Genomic DNA, 24070 nt, shown 5'->3' with positions numbered 1-24070 from the left:
ATTATGTCAGATTGCACAACACTGGTTCAAAGTTAAATCCACCAACAATGATTTCATGGATGCCATAAAATTTCACAAACTGTCAAAGGAAACTGTTGTGGCGGATGTATTTCTTCTGAGTCATAGGACTCTGTGGTTTGTGGTAAAATAATCCACCCACTGTATGTGTATTTACTATTACATCTAAGTATAAAGTATTCATTTAACATGAGTGTTTTTACTTTAATGTTATCTTACATCTCAGATGGAGAGAAAACTGTTGGTTTATGTAGCACAGTTAAATCTAGCAGTTGCATCCATTTTTAATTGACCAAAGGGTTTTACATAGATGGCTGTGAAGCAGTTGTAACATGAAAGCATTCAAACTTAACAAATACCTTGAAAATTAAAATAGCTCAAAAGAGTTGACGACCTGCTACTAAAATTAAAGGCAAGTGAAAAAAAACAAAGAAAGTTTGTTTCAGACCACAACCCCAAGAAAGACTTTTAAAGTTGAATGAAACTATTTAAGAGTTGTACATTTAAAATCAAAACATTATTTCAGAAGTGAGAGCAGGATGTTGTGGTCCACTGTGCCGTCAGAGGTCGTCACATACAATAAACACAGAATGACCCTTATCAGAGGTTACAAAAGGCTGTTTCTGTGTAGTGCTGGGCTTCAAAACCAGACTGACAGTTTTCACAAATACCACTTTGACTGGAACCAATCAGCCAGAGAAATGTAAAATGTTAGTTATTTTAAATAAGGCCTGAAGAGGGAGATCACTAGGCTTTAAATGGACCGTAGGAGTGAGACGCAGCATGCCTGGTTGTCTCCTTTTGTTTCTGTGTAACCATGGGAAACGAAGCTTAAATACGCTGTAAATTGTTTACTACAGCACAAGATAATCTAGACTCTAACCGTTTTAAATGTGCATAAATCTGAAAATCAGAGAATCCAATTGAAATTTGATTTGATTATTGAAACAATCAAATTTTAAAAGTGCATTGATTACTGGAAGAATCCCACTGCTTATTCCGCGCTGAACATCTCTGGCCCCCTGATGAGGTCCCAGCCTGACCGGACCTCCAGACTGATGAGGTGCTTAACAAAAGGAGGATTTTGTTGTAGCAGGATTTTTTAAAAATGTATTTATTTATTTATATTTTTTTTCAAAAAATCTTTATTTTCTGTTTCTGTCCAGACTGATTTGGCATCTGGCGTCGCCACCACTGTTATGCTTCAGTGGATTTCTGAGCCTGACCCAGCTGCTCAGCACCATGCAGAGGAAGCTGCTTGTTCTGCTCCTACCAACCGGAAATGTACTGCCAGAGCAGACTAAACACTTCTACTGAAAGGATTATTTAATGGTACAAATGAGACGAAACTGCTGAGAAGTCGACCTTCAGTGGCCTGAAAACCTTTTACGATTTGGTTTCAGGTCATGTCATTCCTCTTTGTCCTGTAACAAACACCCTCTGCAGCTATAAAGTGCCACACATCCACGTTAAAACTCATGGTCTTAAATATGATTTTTACTTCTAATGCTCTGAAATTTGTTGTTGTGGCTGTTTTATGTTGAGATTAACCTGTTAGCACCATAAGCTAGCGACGCCACTGCCCTAGTTCTGTAACAGTCCTGATTGGTTCATCCAGCACACAGAAAAATGTTGGAAGAAAAACCAAAATGTCCAACTCCGTTCTAAGTTTAGCCTTGTTTCGTGTACTGACTGGATAAATATACCCCAGCTCTACGTCTGGCCATTGTCCCTCAGGCCTGGTGGTTTTTTGGGACGCCAGCACCACCACCAAAATGCATCTATTAGTGGTTCCTGGAGACGTACGCTGATTAGAGGAGGGCCAGTTCTGGACCTGCAAGTAACGGGAAACCCAAACGCATCCAAAGTTCTGAGGAAGGATGTGACTTTTTGTTGAACCTTCGTGAGTTATTTTGAGAGCGGAGTGGATGGCAGCTCTGTCGGTTTTTAACTCCTGCGTGTGGGACGGGGACAGGTGGTCGAGATGTAATCTGTGTGTTTCTGGGGTCACCGCCACCCAAACGCCTCCAGAGCAGATGAACCTATGAATCACCGTTTGTGTGTACGAGTGTGAGACAGACGGAGGGCGGATCCGTTTCCACGCACACGTTTGTTTTTAAAGGAAGTTTCTGTGTTTCTGTTTTTATGTGTTTCTGAGTCACTGAGCAGCATCGACATTTTTGTAGATGTACTGAGAAAAATAAATGTACTCTTAATTTTTTTATAATTTTTATACAATGACACTTATAAACATTGTGATTGTGGATGAGCTTTAAAGAATTAAAGCATTATTGTGCAGCTGTTTTGTTACCTTTTAGTGTATGTTACTTTTTTTTTTGAAACATTGCAAATTATTGTGATTTATCTTCAAAAGTCTCTCTAATTGACTCCATATTCAGAATTTTTTGTCCAAAATGCTCCACTGGATCCTTTTAATTTAGCCACTTTCAGCAGATTTATTCCTTATAGTTTTATCATAGTTTTTGTCACATTTTCTTCTCCCCAAACAAGCGGTGAAAGTAAAATTAAAACTCCTACAGAATGAAAGTTATTAACATTTTCATCTAATTTTAGTGCCGTGGGCTAGAAAAATACCCAGACTCGATATATGCAAGTAATCACATGCACATCGTGATTCAGATTTCTTTCTTTCTTTCTTTTTTTAGTTGTGAAAAGTAAATCACAGTACAAATTTCAAATTGCATATATTAATTTGTATCAGCATATTCTAAAATCTAACTTTAATTCAGCTTCAAGTTAAATAATTTACTTAGTTATAAAGAAATGTCCCTAACAAAGCATTTCTCTGTGACTTGGTGTGTACAGAAACTAGAAGGACTAAAACTAAACTTCATTTTAGTCAAAAATGAAGTCAAAATTTCACAATGAATAAAATTTCGCTGTCACAAGTAACTGTATATTTTCAAGCTTTTTCCCGATTTTGAGTCTTTGGATGAATTATGGGAGAACCTTTACTATTTCTGCTAAATCACAATATCCCCTGCAAATATTTGTGGAATCCCTCTTTGACTTTATTTGTCTATTGTGGCTTTAGGATTGGGCGATATGGACTTAAAGTTTTATCAGGATAATTTGTGATACTATTCTGATAACAATAAAAATGACAATGGTTCTGTTTCAGGTAACTGTATGGCTCTAGCCACGCTTCCATTACAGATGTTCATAAAACTTTGTCGATATTCCGCTAATGCCGAAAAACATTTTTTTGCAATTCCGTTGTTTCCATTGAATAAAATCACACGTGAATAAGTTTGTTCACGTGGAAAGTCGTTACAAATCATTCTGTCATGATTCTAAACTGCTTCCTGTCTTCTTCTTCATGGTTTGCACCAACACAATATCCGGTTGTTAATCATGTGACTCGTTTGATGCAAAAAATTGTCGTTCCATTGCAGTTTTGTGAAAAAAATAAAACAATTTTGATGCGCACAAACCTTATCAAGAAACGATTTTTTCCTAAATTGGTGTGTTTCTATGAAGTCATTTTATTTTCCAAATCTCAAATTGCGTCAAATATGGTCAATGGAAACGTATCTTGTTATTGCATGAAACAGGAATTCCTTACAAAAACACCCAACTGTAATGTTTTAGGACACCGGCCACATAAATGTGATGTGGAACACTGAGCTGCACACAGGAACAGTTTTCCTGTCAAATATTTGTTTTTCAATCCATATCAATGGCAAATATGTAATTCTGTGAATATTTTACATTCTGAACTATAAATTACTGAACTTTCCAAATGCCTCACATTCAATGAAATCTTATTTTTATGTGAAACTTTGTTTCAAATTTGGGAAAAAGCAGGATCTTTCATTTTCCTGAGAATGATTTTTTTTATTGTACTAAAGTCGAAGAAGTTCAACTATCAAACGTGTTCACATGGAGATTTCTTTTTATTCTTATGAAAAGTAGCAAATCTGACTGATGTAAACATTTCATGGAGAATGTTGGTGGTTTGCTCGACACGCGGAAAACTGACACAGGAGGAAACTCGTTTTCACCCACAGCCTGCTGGTATTAGTTTGTTTCACTTTTGAATCCTCTGAAAGTCTAAAGATCATTATACAATCAAATGAATTCAAATATTCCCTCTTGCAAATGCAAATATTTCTCTTTAAATAGCTAAAAGGGGGCAATTTTTGCTTTTTCTATAAGGGTATACGTGGAAATTGAATGAGTCACGCATGAATCATGTTCAGTCTGATACCTGTGATGTAGATACCACACTGGAAAATTGATTTCTGACAGGAAATTCAATATTCTTCTTATTTAATGCTGCGAATAAAATTTAATTCTCTATTTAAACGTTAATTGTCAAAAAAAAAATAGCCGATCAATTGTTTTTGTCAATAAGAGCACTAATTATGAGCTTCATCAAATATTTCCTGCAGTTTACGCTTTTGGAAACATACATATTTTAAGTATTTTTCAGCTTTTCGTTCAAGTAATTATTTTTTAACAGGTTTTTTTTTTTTTTCTTTCCATATGTCTCACAAAGATCATTGAATGGTTCAATTGTTCTTTCGGTGGTAAACTGACATCTGTCATGGTCAAAGCAATAGTTTGGGGAAATTATTTTAGTTTCACTCACTTTCCTTTTTCTATAAGAGATTTATTTCCCTATTTATATATTTTCCAGGCTGTTAAATGGTAGTTTATCACTAACTAGAACAATCTCTGCTTTCCTTAGAAATGGAATATTGAGATTGAAAATCACAACATGTTAAATACTTATTCTGTGCAAGTTGATGACTGGTTATCAAAGTGTTCAGAAAAATGACTTACTTTTAAAAAAAAAATTAAATAGAGAAGAGGAAGCAGGCAAAGAAGAGCGGAATAGAAACCAGAACAAGAAAATATGGGAAGGAAAACAGAAATCGGCTCATCGAATCAAAGAAACTCCAAAATGGCTGAACGAAGGAGGCCTGCAGATACCTGAGAACTGCAATGATTAGAAGACAAACTATTGGGAATGTGGATGTTTCTCATACTATATTCGGCCTAAATATGGATTTATTAAAATACGTTAAAAAAAAATGTCTTGTTGCTTTATGCTGGAGGAAATTATCTTGAAATGTTTGATTTAAAAACAAAATAAGCCTAAAAAACAGCATCTTGTTTCTAAACCAACAGGATTGACATTATGGATGACCTGCCCAAGTTTATTACCTTTGACCCAATAGAAAACTTGTTCTGTCTCATCCAAATGCTGTTTCTGAGGCTAAACCTAGAACCTTAAAGGAATTGTGGAATATAGTCCAATCATCCCAAATCTTAGAGGAAATTTTTTGGTCATTTATTTATTTTCTGGAGAGTGGAAACATGTTCCATTATTTTTAACAAATCCCTTAGTTTTATGCTAACTCACCTCTAGGTGGCAGCCCTGTTTGCTTTGCTGTTTAACAGGATCTTACCAGGTTTTTCTTCATCAATTTTAAGCCCACCTTCACCTTCACCTCCACTAACAGTAACAGAGGAAATGATGCAATAAAGATTTGTATTAACCCTTCTTGTTTTTGCCGTTTTAACAGCAGCCTGCGTCTGTGACACGGTGATTGGTGGGTGACTGCATGCAGGGCTGGGACGTGCTGTGTGAGAAAAAGGAGCGTGCGACTGCAGCCATGAGTAACGCGGCGCTGCGCGTCAACCCTTCGCACTTTCAAAACCGCAGAGGTAACACGTCCCACGGCCCATCCTCCCCTCGGGTTTCGCGCGGCCCTGCAACTGCACATCCAACATTTCCTACCACTCTCCTCGTTTCTTTTTAAAAACCTGTTTTGATCGCAGGGTTTTGCTTCAATAACTTGCGATCGCTGTGGTTTTGTCACGGCTGCTAGATGTTTCCTGTGATGCTGCTTAATGAAGTAGATAAAGATATCTTATCTTGCCTTTGCGGCTAAAGAGTTGCTCACTTTGATTTATTTACGAATACAAATGTGGTTTTATGGAAAGATTTTGTCATTTTTCTAGAAAAATCAGTAAGTTCTCAGTTTTAGACCAAAATCTAATTTATTCTTACACTTTACTCTCCTGTTTACGTTTATATAATACTTTACGCTTCTGCTTTAGTCAAAATTGTTCTCTGATGATGCTTGGTGGCCGTTTCTGGTTTGGGTGTTTCAGGAGACTGCAGATGGTTTCATTCTGACCTGAAAGGTTTTGCTTCCTGGATTCAAGCTGGAAAAAAAACTGAACATATGATTTGTTAGTATTTCAAAGTTTTCCATTTATAAGCCGGCGTCTTCTCTTTTTTCTCTTGATTATCACCTGTATGTCAACAGGCATTACTCACTTAAACCACTAAACCTGTCAAATCTACTGAGCAACTTTAAACTCAAAGAGTTCAGGAAGCAGAGTGTCAAAAATACATCAGTTGAAGCCACAACTCACTAAATGGAGCTTTTATTAGATTTTCCTTTCCTGAAAAATGAAACACTTTTTTTCTTTATCATAAAAGTCTCCTGATTTAAAAGTTACTCGTTTTAATAAAGCAAGCTACAGGAAAAAGAACAAAATTCATTCAAAATTTTCCATGCAGCCTACAGATCAAACAAATGTCAAAGTTTGAGAACACAATTTGATAAATTCAATTCAAAAATAATTTACTTATCCCAAAGAAAATTAAATATTGCCGTAACTCAAATCATCCTAGTATCTTTAAGAGTTGTTAAGGATGATGATGCTGTGGGCAGTAGCAGTCAGTCTTGCAGCAAGTCTGAAGAGGCCTCTGACTGAAGGCTGTTGCTGCATGACAGCTTCATGGCTGTTATAACATGCTAAACACAGACGGAAACTTCAACGGGTAAAATCTTTGCAATAATGTACTTTGTTTTCACTTTTTCACTACTTTTGTACATAAAGTACACACAGAGAAGTACATTCACAAGCTAAGACAGGCCAGATAACAAAACTCATGAGAAGCAATAATTCTCTATATATTACAACAGCACTGATATAAATTAATCTTCAACATTTTCATAGTTTTGATCAGAAGACTGGGAACATGAATCATCTGCCTTCCTGCTTCTTCCTGCAAAATAGATAAAAAGTTCCAATTAGCATGTTTTTGTTTGCTCTTCTGCATTAATAGAATGTATTTTACCTTTTAGATGTTTGTAAATAAACTTTAAAAGCTCCTACCTTTCAACACTATCGGTGATGTAACACTTGTAGAAATCAGTATAATGAGAAAATTCCAACAAGACGCTACATACAGTGTCCACACATGTACTGAGAGTCGTTCTCTGCAAGACAAGAGGACATTCACGTTAGCATAAGAGCATTTCTGTTTGCCAATTCATTGGTGAAGGACGTTTTTTTTTTTATGGAAAATATAAACCTGGTAAAAGTACAAAACTGAAGAAGGAAGTTAAGGTTTCTAACCTGAGGCTGGACTCGTCCGCAGTTGAAAACTTGCTGTTGTTGTGGGCTGAGTGTCGTCTGAAAAGCATGTTAATTTTCATGATTAAAGTGGGAATTTCTCTGTAAAAAAAAAAACCTACATGGATCAAACTTCTAGTTTAGAAACCAGTTATTTGCTGCGATGTTTTGCAAGAGTCGTGCGCTATGTTGACGTAAACGCCGCTACCATGAACGGTTTCATAAGAGGTTCACAACCCCACCGCTTCCTATGCGAGAGCAGCTTTAGTCATTTTGAAAAGCTAAAAATGTGTGTAGGTTCCAGCACTCTCTGATAAAACAATTTAAAAAACAATCACCAATGGAGATTTGATCAGTTGTAAATAGATTTAAATGTCCTAGTCAAGCTAAAGATTTGGCAAAAAGAAAAGTTTCCAAATGCACGATATCTGCATACTCCTGATTCGAGAGATGAAACTACCTCTGATCATATGTAAACTATTCACTCACCGTTAACAATGACCTTGATCATATGGCTCACATCGCTTCCACTTTCACACCGATTTCCTCCAGAGTCACTTCTGAGAATATTTAGGAAAATAAGGTAGGAAACTCTTCATCTCCCAGCCTGTCTTAATGTGCCTGTTATCGCTGACATTGATCAGGACACGTTTCTCCTCTACTTTATACCAGTTGACTGCAGGTGTTGAGTTGCTGCAGAGCACGACTGGGCAATCAATCCGGAGTTCTTGTCCAGGACTCGCTTCGTAAACTGTGTTTCGCCACACTTTCATCTCCGTTGTGCAGCCTGCATCAGGAAAGATCCAGACATAGAGTTAAAGACGTGGCATCCAGTTGCAAATCTTGTTATTTTACATCTACGTTTTAAATGTTAGGGCTGCATTATTTGGTCTACGCATCACTTATTGAACTGTGGCACTGTAAAACGCTCTGTATGATATTGAAAACCTTTCGTATGTTTTAAACACTTTGTTATTAACTGTACTGTGCTAAAGAATGAATTTATCTAGTTTGTTTCCTAGGTATTTAAACCAAAAACCGCCTTTGAACTGAATCTTCTTTGACAAGATAAAAAGGCTCGTTTTAAGAGTTATGGTAACTTACCATCAGCATCCAGAGGAGCGAGGAGTCCGACTGAGATCAGGACATAAAAAAGGACTTTGGGTCTGAAAAAGATCATGTTGGTCTCCTGAATCATCCACTTCTGTTCAGCTTCTGTAGGTTCTGAGTCTAACAGCACAACAGATGTGGTTGGTTTAGTTCCTGTTTGCTATTCTGGAGTCTCTGGTCATTCAACATAAAACCTCCTGTAAATGCTAATAGGCCTAATAGTCGATTAGAAGAAGAAACATTTCTGCTTCTGCAGTTGTTGTAGATCGCTAGTAAGTATTTTGTTCTTGTGGACAAAAACACAATACATACAAAAAGTGTGAAAAATGTTATTAAAGCTCATTATGTAGTAGTGTCTGTTAGTAAATCAGAGTCATAAGTTGCTGTTTTAGGACAATCAAGATGATCAAAACCGTTTCTGCAGCCGTTTGTTTATACAGTAATATTTCTGTAAGTAAACACGGAAAATCTTACCTGTATACACAGTGAAATGTTCAATAATATTCTAATGTATTGAATGTGACTGTTTATTTGCTCTGTTGTGTTATTAAAATTAAAATGTGTTTGATGATGTGAAATATTTACAGCGAGTAAATTTAAAAAAAGCAGAAACAGAATAAATATGTCAGATTAATTGACTGAACTCACTGCAGAATCATCTCAACATAGTCAAGTTAATTTTCTTTGACTAGATTTCAACAAAGCTAACTTGAGCTTGGGATGAATTTAATCATGTAACTATACTTGTACTTGAGGAATTTATTTTATTTTATGACTATATTAGTATATCACTTTACACATTTTAGAGGTCAGAATAAATTGGTTAATTGGTTGCTATCTTTCATGATGAACCTGCATGCATTAAATCCAGGTTCTCTTTACAGAAACCAAGCAAAACTGTTCAGAAACATGACTGAATGATCTGCGTGAATCACTTTATTTTGTCTGTTAATGACCGTAAATAAATGTCCTCTGACCCAATATGAAGCAACTCTTTCTAAAATTGCAGTTCCACATTTTTACTTTCATACAGAAAAAACAGTGCAAGCATTTTTACCTCTGATCTATTAGGAAATGTAACTTAAATGTAAGTTAGTATTTAAAGTTTCTAAAGATCTGCTGTGTTCTGCTCTTTTTATTTAAAGCAGGACCAAAGTTTATGTGTTAAGGCTGCATTGTTTGATCTTTGCATCTATTATTAAGTTGAGGAAGTGTGAAAACCTTTGTGATGTGAAAGACCTCTGGTCAGACAGCATCTCTGATACAAAAACAAAAAATCTCACTATGAGTAACAAGTTAAATTGTTTTAGGAACACGGTGTTGAACAACTTAGTTGTCTGTATGGTTTCATTTTGGACAACAGAAATAATCCGCTTTATCAAAGCTTGTGTGTTTTCTGAATTTTACAAATGCTAATAAACTTTGATGTAGTCGTCACAAGTCACTATTGATGCTCCATTTTATTCAGCCTCATTCAACGTGTTGGAGAGTTTTAGCATAAAGCTAAACCTAAAACAACCAATAGTTGCTCTTAGTAACTGATAGCCAACTAATGTTTTTAAATACAGATGTGTAACCAAATGCAGGTTGATGTAGTTTTTATGTATTTTCATGTAATAATTTTATTGGTTTCCACAACAGAGGGACACTAAAAGTAGCAGTTGTGTTTTTATAGATCTAGTTTTCTTGTCAAACATTGGAAACTGTGGATTTTATTACACGGTTTTCAATAAAATCAACATTTTGTAGAAGAAAGCGAATCCATCCCGTTTCTGTTGGATGTTTTTCTTTATTTTAAGACCTAAAAATTAGAAATAAAATAGGGGTTCTTTATACATATTAACACATTTTTTGTAGTTATCTTTTTTTCTTGAGGCCAGGTAACATTTGTGGCTCTAAATTAGTTTTATTTAGTTAAATTTAGGGTAAAAATGCCTCTTTGGATGTTCATTTGCAGACCTTTTGATGATCTGAAACGTTTGCAAATGACATTGATATCAGAAAATAAATCACAAAGCGGGCAAACACAAGTATCACAATACATATTGTAGTGGATACTTTTATGCTCTTCTCCTGACTGTTACCTTTCCACGGTGAAATCATTTAACAGCAAAGCAGTTTGACAGAAAGACAGCAGGTTTATATTAAAGATGAATCAAGTTTATTAAAGACAACAAACAGATTACATATAGGTTGAAAAAAACTTGAGGCTAAAGTGGAAGTTCTCCTTCCAGAAGGATAACAACTTTAAACAAGCAACCAGAGCGGGAACGGTTTAGATCAAAGCATAATCATGAGTTAGAATGGACCAGTCAAAGTAAACCTAACGTTTATAAATGCTACATCATTCATTTATTCCAGCAGATTTTCAGTCATTAAACCAAACGTATAGCTGTGTCTCCTCTATCTGCCTCAGCGACCGGGCAGCTTCCCTTCCTGGCAGACCATGTACACAACAGAAGTTTGTTCCTCCGCCTGCGTTGGGCTTCCTCTTGGTGAGTACTGGACCTCTGTGGATTCTGTCCTTGATTTTCCTGCAGGATAAACAGTTGTAGTGACGGCTACAGAGTATTTAACCTACCGATTACAAGTTGGTGTTAAAAGAAAAAAGAATTTAAATATCTCACCTTTGCACCCTCGCATGCATATTATAGAAATAATAAACACTATGACGACAAAGGAACCAATCCCAGCAGTGGAGTATATAGACATCAAAAATGTGTTTGCTTGTTCAGGTACAGGTTGGTTATCTGTAGGGAGACAAAATAAAACATGATACAAATGGTGTTTATTCCCCCAACTTAAAAACGGTCTTTTCTAAATATAAATGCTTGTCTTTTCACCCATGTTTCTAATCTAAAATAATGTACATTGCTATGAAATGGTTTGGTTACATGTACAAAATAGAAGTAGGAAAGATTGAATTAGCAAAACCAAAATGATAGAAATCTAAACTTCTTACTTGTGACATTGTTTGTGTCCTCATGAGTCCCTGTAGAATAAAACAGAGTGATAATCTTATAACTAGATATAAAAGTGTCTTTTTCAAATACAAATTCTAGTCTTTTCACCGCTTTCCTTTTTTGACAATTCTGATCTGGCTCCTTCTGCCATGAGACATTTTATGCCTAACATAACTGTCAGGGAGACGTTTCCTACTCACTTTAATAACTAGGATTTAAAGTACTTTTCTGTTAGATAGGTGACATATAGTTCATATTACTCCACTGTTCATATTACTCTATTACTGCAATAGTTAATGTGGTTTGATCACTGGTCTCATCTTTTATGAGGCTTAAATTGTCCTAACAGGAGTCAGAACCAAATAGTAAAATAGTTTTCAGAAGTTGTCTCACAAGTGAACTAAATTATCTGTAAGATATCACCATTTATATCTATTCATAATCTATGAAAATGTGCATTGCTAAAAAACAATGATTTATTTACATGTGCAAAATAAAATTAAACATGCATGAAATAGCACCTTTTAAATTTCGTTGTCCTTGTGACAATGACAATAAAGATTTATCTTATCTTATCTTATCTTAAATAGTAATTCATATGTACAAAATCTGAATACAGATATAAACTTTTCCTTACTTGTGTCATTGGTTATTGTCGTACGAGGGTCGTTTGTGCCCATATCTGTAGAACAAAACAAAGTCACAATCTTGTCACTAAATTAGTATTCATGCATGGATACAAATGTAAAGCTGGCTGATGTTACTTGTAGTGTTGCTATAAACAATATAACTGAAAAATTACTCACCATAAACATTGATGTAGATGATGTGACTCCTACTGCCTCCACCTTCACACCCATATTCACCTGAATCACTGCTGGTGATGCTTTGAAATAACAAGTAGAATATCCCTTCTGACGGATTTGACATTTTCCATTCTGTCTTGATGTGATTGTTATTGTTGTCATTGAGACAAATATGTTCTTCCTTAACTTTAAACCAGCAGATTGTTGGTGGTAAATTGTTGCAGAACACAACTGGACATTCAATCCTGAGTTCTTGTCCCAGAGACGCTTTATAAATCGTGTTCCGACGAACTTTTAGATCTGTTGTACACTCGTCATCTGCAACAAGAAAGAACCAGACATTAAAATTTCATACCTGGGCCCTTTTTGTTGCCTTATTAACACTGCAAAAGTAGAAAATAAAGGTTCATTTTATAATAATCAGTTTGATTCAGCAAATTTGACTTGGAAAATTGCTGAAAAACCAGAACACTAGCCCTTTCATGCATAGTGGTCACTACAGTGGACAGCTATCTAAAAGCCATTTTCTTGTGCTTCCTGTGGATTTTTATGTTATAAATGCACACAGACCACTGAAGTGGACACTAATGCATCATAAAATATACCATCAACTACTGGCCATCAGCTGCAAATGCAAGAAATTATTTTTGTTAAATACAATATGGCCGACAGACAAAAAAGCATGAGAACCGACCCGGTCCCTCCTTCTACTGTAGACGACTCTTGCAAGTAAAAAAAATATTGTGACATCAGATAACCCCTAAGGAACAATACTACTGATGTACTTTTCAAAAAAAAACTTTGTATTTGGACAAAATTACAATTGATCACATAAAAATAAAAAAAAAATAAAAAATTATTTTTGCAAAAAAAAATTTCCTACCTTTTTTTATGTCTTAAGAAAAACATTTTTAAAAATGGAAAAAAAATTCTGACACAAAGGATCATAATTCATGCATGAAAGGGCTAGATGATTTTTAACTTGTGCAGAAAAATGTGAATAATTTCCAAAAAGTGAAAATCTTCTTATTTAACTGTTAAAAATTTGTCTATTTTGATTAAAGTAGCTAGGAGTTTGAACTTTTCATGTCCAACCTGCTACAAAAAACATGTTGCTTTGTTTTAATTGAAATCTGTAAATTATTCTTTACAAGTTTTAGCCAACAATTTTTCTGGAGCCTTTCATGTGAGTGTTGTTGGAAGACATGATGCAATGGGAAAATAAGGCTCCAACATCACTTTCCTACATATTTGCCTCTTTAGCAGAGATATTTGAATCACTAGCTATGCCTGCCTGTACCACATTTCTTTGAACATGTCAAAAATATTTCTAAATGAAAACCATCACTTTCACTGATCATGTTAGACACACTTGTGCAACACTGATGCAGGATCAATGCTTCTGTGCTGCAAATACTACAGAATTCATTCAATACTCAGACTAAACCTGTAATGCTCCACTCACATCAGCATGTTGAATGCTTAAAACTGAAATTAAAACTTATACTTTAATTCAATTTATGATTAAATCTGGTAATTATTTAAGTTGCAGCCAGTTAAATATTGCTTAGTTTGTCACAATGCAAGTAACATAGTTGATTCTGTCGCAGTTTAACATTGTGCATCCTTAACTTTTGACTTTTGTACCCACATTGGAATAGAAGCACCTAAAATGTAACAAACATGCTTTAAAGTTGTGGTAGGACTTAATTTTCCACAAAATCAACTTCATTTCCTGATGTTTAGACCAACCAAACGCTTTCTTCAACACATCGCCAAATATGGCAAGACAGGAAACAAAGTGACAGTAGCTTTATGTAAAATATCTCTTTACGCTATATGTTTTTAAAACACGTAGTAAAAATATAAATTATTAGTTTAGTTTGGCAACATAGAATTAAAGACGTCCAGGTTCATGTCTGGTTGTTTTACTTATACATGTTGGGTTTCAAGACTCTATTATTTAGTCTATGTATCATCTTGTCAACTGCGGAACTGTAGAAGCGCCGTGTGATGTGGAAAACCTTTGGTAAGTTTTAAACACGGTGATGTTAAAGAAATTACATTTCATCTAGTTTCTACCAATATTTATTATGGAATTTAAACAAAACCAAACAAAACAAAAAAAAACAGATTTAGACTGAATCCTCATGACCGACATTGTTACGGCCTGGCTATACAATCCATTATAGCTTAGTTTAATAGTTAATGTAATTTACCATCAGCATCCAGAGGAACCATCAGTCTGGCAGAGATCAGGACATAAAAAAGTACTTTAAAGCTGTAAGACACCATGTTGATAGTCTGATGAAGCGTCCACTTCTGTTCAGCTTCTGTATGTTCTGAGTTTTACACCACAGCAGATGTGGTTGATTTACTTCCTGTTTGCGATTATGGGGTTCTATAAACCCTCCTGCAAATGCTAATAGCTTTGATGAAGTCGATACAAGGAGAAACATGTGTTTCCACAGTTGTTAATTGTACTTCTAGAAAAAAGAACCAAAGAAAACTAATGTTTTAAAATCAAGTTCATACAATTTCAGCTGTGGATGTAATTTTTTTTTTTAAAGCTAGTTAAAGCTCAGACTGTTGTGACGTAAAGAATGAAATCTTTATGTTCATAACTTTTTCCGCCCTTAGTGCGACAAACAGTTTAAACCAGAAATGCACATAAATGATGCTACAGTAAGTCAAACTAAAATGTTCCCGTTTTAGATCAGCTCGCTGCTCACTAATGATATGTATTGTACATATTGCAGTGGAGTTTTTTTTGCTCTTCCCCTGACTGGTACCTTTCTACAATGAAATCATTTTGATGTGATTTTTCTGCAAACACTGTGAGTCACCAAATGTCAGAGAAATTACACAAACACAGCAGATTTATATATAAGATTAATCAAATTTATTCACAAAAACAAACAGATTATGTCAATCTGAGACTCTAATCGTGAATAATTCTTTGCGGAACACAAATACAAATGATAAGTCATGATATGGCTGCCTATTTCAAATTTTTCAGAATGTACAACTAATACTTTGGGTAGAATGAAAACAGTCATGATGGGTAAAATTAGTTTCCTTTCATAAAATACATTTACCCAAGAAGAAAAGCTTATTTAATCATAAATAAATAAAAGAAAGGAAGACGAGAACACAGTACTCTGTAGTCTAGACAGTCTGTTGTGAACGTAAACTTTATACAGGATGTGTGCAGATGTGTTACCTGTACAGGAAACATGACTATTACCTGTCCTCTGTCTCACTATTCTTTGTACAGTAAACAAAAGCTGCCTCACAGTTTCATTTTCACTTCTTTGCAGTTTGGCTTACAGTAGTTCAAGATCACAAAAGCAAGAAGCTGTTCTATAAAAGCTCCACTCAGGGCAAACATGAGTAGATGTTTATCTACTCATCTATGAAGAAGCTGTTCATTTTCATAGATGTGATGGGAAGACAAAGAGCCATAATCATCTCTTGTCTGGCCTTTTTCTGCAGAACGGACACAAAGTTCAATGAATTACAGCTCTCAGATAATCAGCCACCTGTATTTTTATATCTAGACTCCTACCTTCAATCGCAGGACGAAATTTCACAAAGATAAGTATGACGACGGTGACAAAAATCTTAATGACCAAAATGCGGAACATGTAATGTTTGAACATGTCCAGACTGGTCGGCTTCTCTGCAAGAAAAGAGAAGAACGTAAACAATCATGAGAAGGAAGGAGAACGCAACATGTGTTCAGATGTGTTTCAATCTGAAAAGTGTGGCACGGATTTGTGTTTAGCTACCTGTAACCTGATACCCTGAGTTAAAAAAAAAGTCCCATTTCCACATGATAAAGCGAAACCTACACTGAATTTGAAAGGAAATCTTGCACTGCACATCGTTAATTTGGTGGGAGCAGCATCAGGCTGTGGGATGTTCCCCTTAAACATGGTCAGGGAAATTGATTAGGTTTGATTGGAAGGTTGATGGAGCAAAAACAGATCAGCCCTGGAGAAAAACCTGCTATAGAGGCTGAAAAATAGAGCTGGACAGGCTTAAATCCAAACACATTCGTGACTTAGAATGGCCCAGTCAAAGTCCAAACATAAAGTCAATCTGAATTTTTTGTTAAGACTTCATGTTTACAGATGTTCTCCATCCAACCTGACCCTGCTAGAACTACATTGGGAAAAATGAGCAAAACTGTCAGGAAATGAGAAGTTTTGACTTTCTGTCACTTTAACTAAAGTCTCTAGTTACTTGTTGTGCTTTTATTTCTGTTTTGGAGTTTGCAGGAAAAGGTCGAATCATAAAAGGTCACACATGACTGGCTGCTTCTTCAACCTCAGTATTAACAGCCAGTAATCAGAGACAGATGTGATGCAGCAGCTGTGTCCACCAAATTGAGGTCAAACCCGCTGCAGAAACCCACAGAGCATCCTGTGGTTTCAAGTTTTTGCCACTTAAAACATGAATCAAAAAGCTTAAAATTAGCGTAACGGAATATTAAAAGTGTTAGCAATTTTATTAAAGTTGGTAACATTTAATATTTAGAAATTTCCACGTTGAACTGGTTCTTTAAGTTGAGCATTTTCTGTTGCTTTTCACATTCGTTTTGCTTCAGAATGTCAGAAAAGCAGATTTCCATTTGCTTTTGCTCTTTATTTTTTATGATATTTCTCAATTTATGCAAATTAAGAAAGAAAATGTAAACAAAAATGGAAATATAACCTAAAAACTAGGTTTTTAGGTTTTTAGGCTATGTAAATTTCAGGCTATATACATAGCCTGAAATACGTCTGTATATTATACAATAAATAAGTATGGCGGTATGGAAATATTTCTCTGTAATATTTTAAGGTGCAAGTTGCTCTTTCATGATGTCTACTATTCTCAAATATTTACACAAAGTCAAAATGAATGATTTTGTAATATATAATAAAAAATGTAACACGCAGATAAATTATTGTAGTAATAATAACTTACTGTTATCATCCTGAGTGCCACCGAGTACCACTAGGATCAAGACATAAAAAAGGACTTTATAGCTGTAAGGTTTCATGTCGAGCACCTGAGAAATGATCCACTTCAGTGAAACTTGACTGCGTTCTGAATTTTACAGAAAGTCGCATGCGGTTGGTTTTACTTCCTGTTTTTGATTACGGGGGTCTTTGGGTAGACGGTTCCTCCAGTAAATGTGAATCTACAAGCTTTGATGTCATTACAGGAAGAGATTTCTTTTTCTCCACACATTTCATTTAACTTCAGTTAATCTGCGTTGTGAATTTTTTTCTAGGGAAATACTCATAATTACCACAAAAAAAGAGTCAAATCCACAAGATTAAATACAGATTTTTTTTTAGATAGACATTATTTCATTGCACACAGTGATTAGGATTACATTCTATCTTTTCAAAGAATCACAATCAGTAATCAGAATAAAATTTTCAGTCACAGTGAAAGTTAGAAAATGACTCATCTAATACCGTCCGAGGCTACAGTACCAGAAATGACTGAAATTCTTCCAAATAGTGATTTCAAGTCATGTACATGCAATGAAATCAGTATTTACTCGAATACGTGCAAAGCATTCAAAAGAACAACAGTTTGTTTTTTTTGCTTCCCATGTGTATATCACACATTGTAGTTTACATGCTCAGTTTGTAGACTGTAATTGCATTCATTATTGTCAAAGATCTGAATCACTGCTTGTTTGTCACACAAAAAAACTAAGTTTCATATTTGAGGAAAGAGTCCAAATAACGGCTGTACTTGTACCTCGTAGCAGAGCAAAAAAAACATACAGTGAATGAAGACGAATTTGAAGAAGAAAATACGAATTTGATGTTTCTGTAGGAAAGTTTGTAAACTGAATATTACAATTATGATTTTGCCAGTTAAAAAGTTTCCAGATCAGCTCACCATTTTGTGAATCTATGTCCTTAATTTGCATTTTATTCCTGCCTACTTCCACAATTTTGCACTCATGTACTTTACCAATGTTTATCAGTTTAATTCTCTAACCTTTTTCATAAATTGAACAAGCATGTTGGTTAAATATGTTGGGCTACAAACCATTTTGAGTTTAAACTGTAGTATTAGATTACTAATAGAAATAACATAATCCTGTGGTAGACAAATCTTTTCAAACCATTTCGGTCATTTTGATCATTTTGGTCATTTTGACCAGCACCTAATGCATTGACATGCTACATATTTACTTTTATCTAAATGCCTGATATAATTAGCCAAATCAATATGTTTTTTCTAGTTCTCATTCAAGCTAGCTGCTGAATATCAATTATTTCAAACGTGTCTTCTAGCTCGTGTGTGACTCAACATTTCCAGTTTAAGAAAGTAAAATATGACGACCTATGGCTATTCTTGAAACACAACTAATAATATGGTAACTTTTTGGTGTTTGGTTTCTTTTAGCTTTGTGTTTGCTACACGCTAACTACAGAGAATAGCTTACTTTTTTAGGTCTTAAGCCACTGGTGGAGGAAGACAAAAAGATAATAAAATTGTCTTTAAGCAAATTAGACATGGTTACAAAATAAGGGTTTAGTCTCTTTTAGCTCTTTATTATGCTGTGGTACCAACTAGCTAGCGTGTATTTAGCTAAGCGGTTTGGGTTTGCTAGCTCCATCAGCTCTATTGTGGTTGTTTAGACATTTTCTGTGCACTGAGTTGGTGAGGAAGCGCTGACTGATTTCTGTATCGTGTTCTGGAGCCTGAAGAGGTGGGATAACCTACTTATTCATCTCATTTAGCCATTGTGGTTTACTTCTTGTAAAGCACCAAGGCCAGGAAAAGGGTCTTTAAACAAAGTGCAGATTGAAGAAAATTAGACAAATGTTGAATTCCTTTTGGTAAACAATCATAAAAAAAGTTACATGGTTCATTTCCTTTTGGTTTTACTTATGAAGGATGTGAAACGTGCTTTTTACTCCGCAGGCTACCGCCTGCAGTGACGCTGATGTTCTTGATTTCAGCTGGAACATTTTCCATCCCAAACAGAACAGTAGAAACCAAACATCCAGTTTGTGATGCCGATGTCGTATTATGCTTAAGCAAATCCGTCAGCATGTTCTGTTGTAAGATCGGTGTTTCCGAAAGGTAAAGGAAGTCATGATTTGAGTTTGATTCCAGAATCCTTGCTGTGAGGAATCCATCCTGTGCTCCTCTGGAGAGGAAGATCCAGATTCAAACTTCATTCCTCTAGTGTGATTTATTCCAGCAGACTCTCAGTCTTCAAACCAAACGTATAGCTGCATACTCTGTCTCCTCTATCTGCCTCTGTGGCTGGGGAGCTTCCCTCTGTGGGGGTACATGGTTGAGAGCAGCATACACAACAGAACCTGCTTCCTCCGCCTGCGCCCCATTCCTGTTTCTGTCTCGTGTCCTCTGGCCGTAAGGCGGCTGGTTGTCTCTCGATGGCGTCAGCTCCGCAGGTTGCCCTGTGGTTTTTCTCCCGCTGGGCCTGCGGGGTGGCAGCGGGTTGGGGCTTCCTCTTGGTGAGTGCTGGATCCCGGTGGTGTTTGGGACGACTCGCTCAGCCAACGGCATCTCCATGTACTTTAGGAATAGAAAAGTAGAAAGAAAACTTTAAACTAAAGTCAAATTTTAAAGGCATAATCATTGAATGAAGAGGCTATAATCAGGTAAGAATAACTTACCTGATTTTCTTTTTGTTTCTCTTTCTTTGACTTCCCTGCAGAATAAACAGTTTGTTAAATGCAGTGGCAGTGACTGAGTATTTAACGTAGCAATTACAAGCTGATGTTAATAAAATTAGTAAAGAAGTCTCACCTTTACACCCTACCATGCATATCACAGAAATAATAATCACTATGATGACAAAGGAACCAATCCCAGCAGCAGAGTACATATACATCAAAAATGTATCTGCTGGATCACTTTCGGGTTTGTCGTCTGCAGGAAGACAAAACAGAACATGATAAAACAAAAATAATGATAAATTATCCAAACTTAAAAGTGTCTTTTTCAAATACAAATTCTAGTCTTTTCACCTCTTTTCTTTTTTGACAATTCTGATCTGTTCCCTTCTGCCATGAGACATTTTGTGCCTAACATAACTGTCAGAGAGACGTTTCCTATTCACTTTAATAACTAGGATTTAAAGTACTTTTCTGTTAGATAGGTGACATACAGTTCATATTACTCCATTGTTCATATTACTCTATTACTGCAATAGTTAATGTGGTTTGATCACTGGTCTCATCTTTTATGAGGCTTAAATTGTCCTAACAGGAGTCAGAACCAAATAGTAAAATAGTTTTCAGAAGTTGTCTCACAAGTGAACTAAATTATCTGTAAGATATCACAATTTATATCTATTCATAATCTATGAAAATGTGCAATGCTAAAAAAACAATGATTTATTTACATGTGCAAAATAAAATTAACAAGCATGAAATAGCAATTCATATGTACAAAATCAGAATACAGATATAAACTTTTTCTTACTTGTGTCATTGGTTATTGGTTTACGTGTGTCGTTTGTGTCCATATCTGTAGAGCCAGAGTTATAATCTTGTAAATAAGGAAGTATTCATGCATGGATACAAACGTAAAGCTGGCTGATGTTACTTGTAGTGTTGCTATAAACAATATAACTGAAAAATTACTCACCATAAACATTGATGTAGATGATGTGACTCCTACTGCCTCCACCTTCACACTGATATTCACCTGAATCACTGATGATGATGCTTTGAAATAACAAGTAGAATATCCCTTCTGACGGATTTGACATTTTCCATTCTGTCTTGATGTGATTGCTATTGTTGTCATTGAGACAAATATCTTGTTCCTTAACTTTATACCAGCAGATTGTTGGTGGTAAATTGTTGCAGAACACAACTGGACATTCAATCCTGAGTTCTTGTCCCAGAGACGCTTTATAAATCGTGTTCCGACGAACTTTTAGATCTGTTGTGCAGTCGTCATCTAAAGGAAGAGAAGACATTAGATATAAGATAATATAGATAAATTGATGCTTTTTGTGTCTAATTAGCTTTAAACTTAAATGAACTTCTCACAAAATGCCCACGTAAATCAGGAAAATCCTTTTGCTACAATAAAATAACTGTTTGGTTTCTGTTCAATCTAAAAGCGACTTCTGTCGCATCAGATGATCAATTTAACAAATACTAGTGCTAACAGGCTTTACATCTAAAAATGTTTTCAAATTTTCTCCTTTTTTTTGTCATTTAACCTCATGTCAATGTTTACACACCTGCAGGTATGTCTCTCTGTTTCTCTGAAGCACAGTTATAATAAACTAGTTCCTTTTTTAAGCAGTTGCTTAAATAGTCAGTGGTGAGTGCTGTTATTTTACATAAAGACCTCAGCCTCTTGTATCACAGGAAGCTTTTCTGTTGATCTGCTAACTAGAAGCTATAAGTTGACAAATTTTAAGCATTAGCATTCTTATTGGGCCTTTATTCATCTTCATTAAAACTCAAAATAGTTTTTTTTTGCCCTTAGGAAATTTATTTGTTTCATAGACTAGTTTTTAAAGTGACATGAGCAACTCTTCATCCTCTGTAGTTACTCTTCTTCTTCTTTTTTCCTCAAACACCACACTTAGTTATGAGTTTATCCTGCCCAGTTGTTTTTTTATTTTGTTGTTTCTAAATATTCAAATTATTCATTGAAAATGAGGAAGTCAAACGTTCAAACAGAAACTTCTTTGTTCTACTAATATGACGGAACATTTAAGAAAACGTGATGCGACTTTTAAATAAAGAAATAAGTTACAGCCAATAAATTATGTTTCCACAAATAATATAACAGTTTAAAAAAAATAAAACCTGGAGAAAATAGGCTTTCAGTCAATTAGCAACTTTTCATTAAAAATGTTGCTTATTTAACCATTTGTTTACAACACAGTGGTCTGACGGCGTATAATTGAAATATGGATGCTAAAACCTTATTGCCGTTTTAGTTTAGTTTTTTATTGGTCAGCATTTTATTTACAGCTGTTTTTGAACCATAATGAAACTCTAAATGGAACATTGACCAACATATTTGATGCGTATTGATAATTTTAACGATGGCACTTGACAAAATGTCATGTTTATTGGTTTTCACAACTGTTGATGATGTTTTCTTTTATTTTTTTATGTTTTCAAGACGTAAAGCACTTTGAACTGCTGTGTTGCTGAAATGTGCCATACAAATAAACTTGATTGATTGATTGCCGAGTAAAAAATGGAACATCTAAATTATATTATCTTTTTTTCCCCTCTTTAACTCAATTTGTAAATATTTTGTTATTGTGAGTTTTTAAACTCTTTCACAATATCCTGGTCATACGTACCGTGGAAACAAAATGAAAGAAAATTGTTTTTCAAAATCTAAAAAAAAAAAAATAGTATCACATTTATCAGAGAAGAGAACCGACATTTCTATAAAGTATACAATCCATGTTTGCTAAAATCATCAGGAGCTTCGATTTTATTTAATCTGACTTCCCGGTGTGACATGTCTACTAGTTTCACTAATGGTCAGATTTCGCTGTGACCTCTGCCCTCTGGATTTGCCTGCACAAAAACCATTTACTTGGTCTCTGTAGTTGTGAAAGGAAACATTTTCACTTACCGTCAGCCTCAGTGGTGAGGAACTGGACGGTCCAAATGGACCAAATCAGGACAACCCAGCGGTGCTCAAGCCTCATGATCTCTTCGCTCGGTCACATCCAGCTCAAATGAGAAATCTTCCTCCGAAAACATCATTAATTTGTTAAACAAAACAGCCAGAGCTGCTTCCTCTTTGGCTGACACTCACACGCCCTGTAACGTACGGTACTTCTTCCCCTTGAAAGTAGACGGGATTATAGTTTTTGAGGTGAGAATCAGGCGGTGGGTGGTCTCGCTTCTGCAATTTCTGCAGGTCCGACTCAGGCCAGGGCTTCCCCTTCTCATCCAGCTGCAGCAAGCATCACGAACCGAGCCAAAATCTTCATCGTTCTCACAGACCTTGCTGTCGTTTCCGAGGCGTCTTTCAGTCTGTGCACCTTGACACCGCCTTCATCACTTCTTGACAGTCTCTGTGGTTTGCTATCTTCAAGCTGACTTCCTCTCCTTTCTCCTCTTCTTTAATCTCCGCCATGTGCATCTCCTGCAGCGCTGCGCGACCTCTTGCAGAGCGCCTGTGGTTTCAGTGGAGGTTGTAAGGTGCTCTGATGAGCAGATGGGGACCCCACAGCCTCTTTAATGGCTTCAATGCCCACTGTGTTGATGGTGTTTTGGTGGCTTTTATTGGGTCAACACTGTCACCACATGAACACTTACACCTTGTGAATCAGCTATATTCAGATTTTGAAGAACCATTTGGTGTTGGTTTGATATTATAAGAACAAAAGACTAGACTTGATTATTAGTGATGTTTTTACCATGAAATATTTTAATTATTTTCATAATTGCCAAGTAGACGTAGACAAGACAGGCCAAAGTGAATAGTCGGCTGTCATCTTAAGCAGTTTTTTAATATTATTATTTTTAGAATTTTGTGCATCGTATTTTTTGTTGTACTTTTGTAATGTTAGGTTCTACAGTTACCATTTGAAATAAAAATATGCTCATTTTCTGGTTTTCCCCTCTCTTTTGTATATCCAAATCTCTAAACATGTACTTTTAATTTGAGGAGGGGGAAAAGGGCAAGTCTTAAGAGTAATTAAGTTTTTGGAAGAAGAAAAAGATCAGAAGTTCAGGAGATTAATTAAAATATTAAAATGTATAGGCATACAATGAA

The 24070-nt window shown here is 35.5% G+C and overlaps 2 protein-coding genes across 2 annotated transcripts in view; one reads left to right on the top strand and one right to left on the bottom strand.

Moving 5' to 3' along the window:
* Nucleotides 1-3337, top strand: part of LOC116716107 (OX-2 membrane glycoprotein-like) — a 32566-nt gene extending 29229 nt beyond the window's left edge. Inside the window, exon 7 of the mRNA XM_032556912.1 lies at nt 1185-3337. The gene's annotated coding sequence lies outside the window, so the exon portion shown is untranslated. The remainder of the gene's footprint in view (nt 1-1184) is intronic.
* An 11843-nt stretch (nt 3338-15180) lies between these two features.
* On the bottom strand, nt 15181-23455 carry btla (B and T lymphocyte associated). Its single transcript, XM_032557163.1, has 8 exons — nt 22919-23455; nt 20945-21262; nt 20780-20824; nt 20102-20224; nt 19969-20003; nt 17276-19867; nt 15870-15983; nt 15181-15790 (listed from the first exon to the last, which is right to left on the bottom strand). The coding sequence occupies exons 1-6, from the start codon at nt 22992-22994 to the stop codon at nt 19544-19546; spliced, it is 921 nt and encodes a 306-aa protein (XP_032413054.1). The 5' UTR covers nt 22995-23455; the 3' UTR covers nt 15181-15790; nt 15870-15983; nt 17276-19543.
* Between the last annotated feature and the right edge of the window lie 615 nt (nt 23456-24070).

The sequence above is a fragment of the Xiphophorus hellerii genome, chromosome 24 (assembly GCF_003331165.1).
Source record: "Xiphophorus hellerii strain 12219 chromosome 24, Xiphophorus_hellerii-4.1, whole genome shotgun sequence".
In the NCBI taxonomy this organism is placed as follows: Eukaryota; Metazoa; Chordata; class Actinopteri; order Cyprinodontiformes; family Poeciliidae; genus Xiphophorus; species Xiphophorus hellerii.
Note: the sequence above shows the minus strand (reverse complement) of the source record. Positions and strands in the feature narration are given on the sequence as shown.

Bases quoted from the DNA above. Each gene is read 5' to 3' on its own strand.
- btla (XM_032557163.1), bottom strand. From the start codon at position 22,994: ATGAGGCTTGAGCACCGCTGGGTTGTCCTGATTTGGTCCATTTGGACC. The intron at 21,263-22,918 runs GTAAGTGAAAAT...CTCTTCCTTTAG, and splicing joins CCTCACCACTGAGGCTGACG to ATGACGACTGCACAACAGAT. The intron at 20,825-20,944 runs GTGAGTAATTTT...CTGGCTCTACAG, and splicing joins CATCTACATCAATGTTTATG to ATATGGACACAAACGACACA.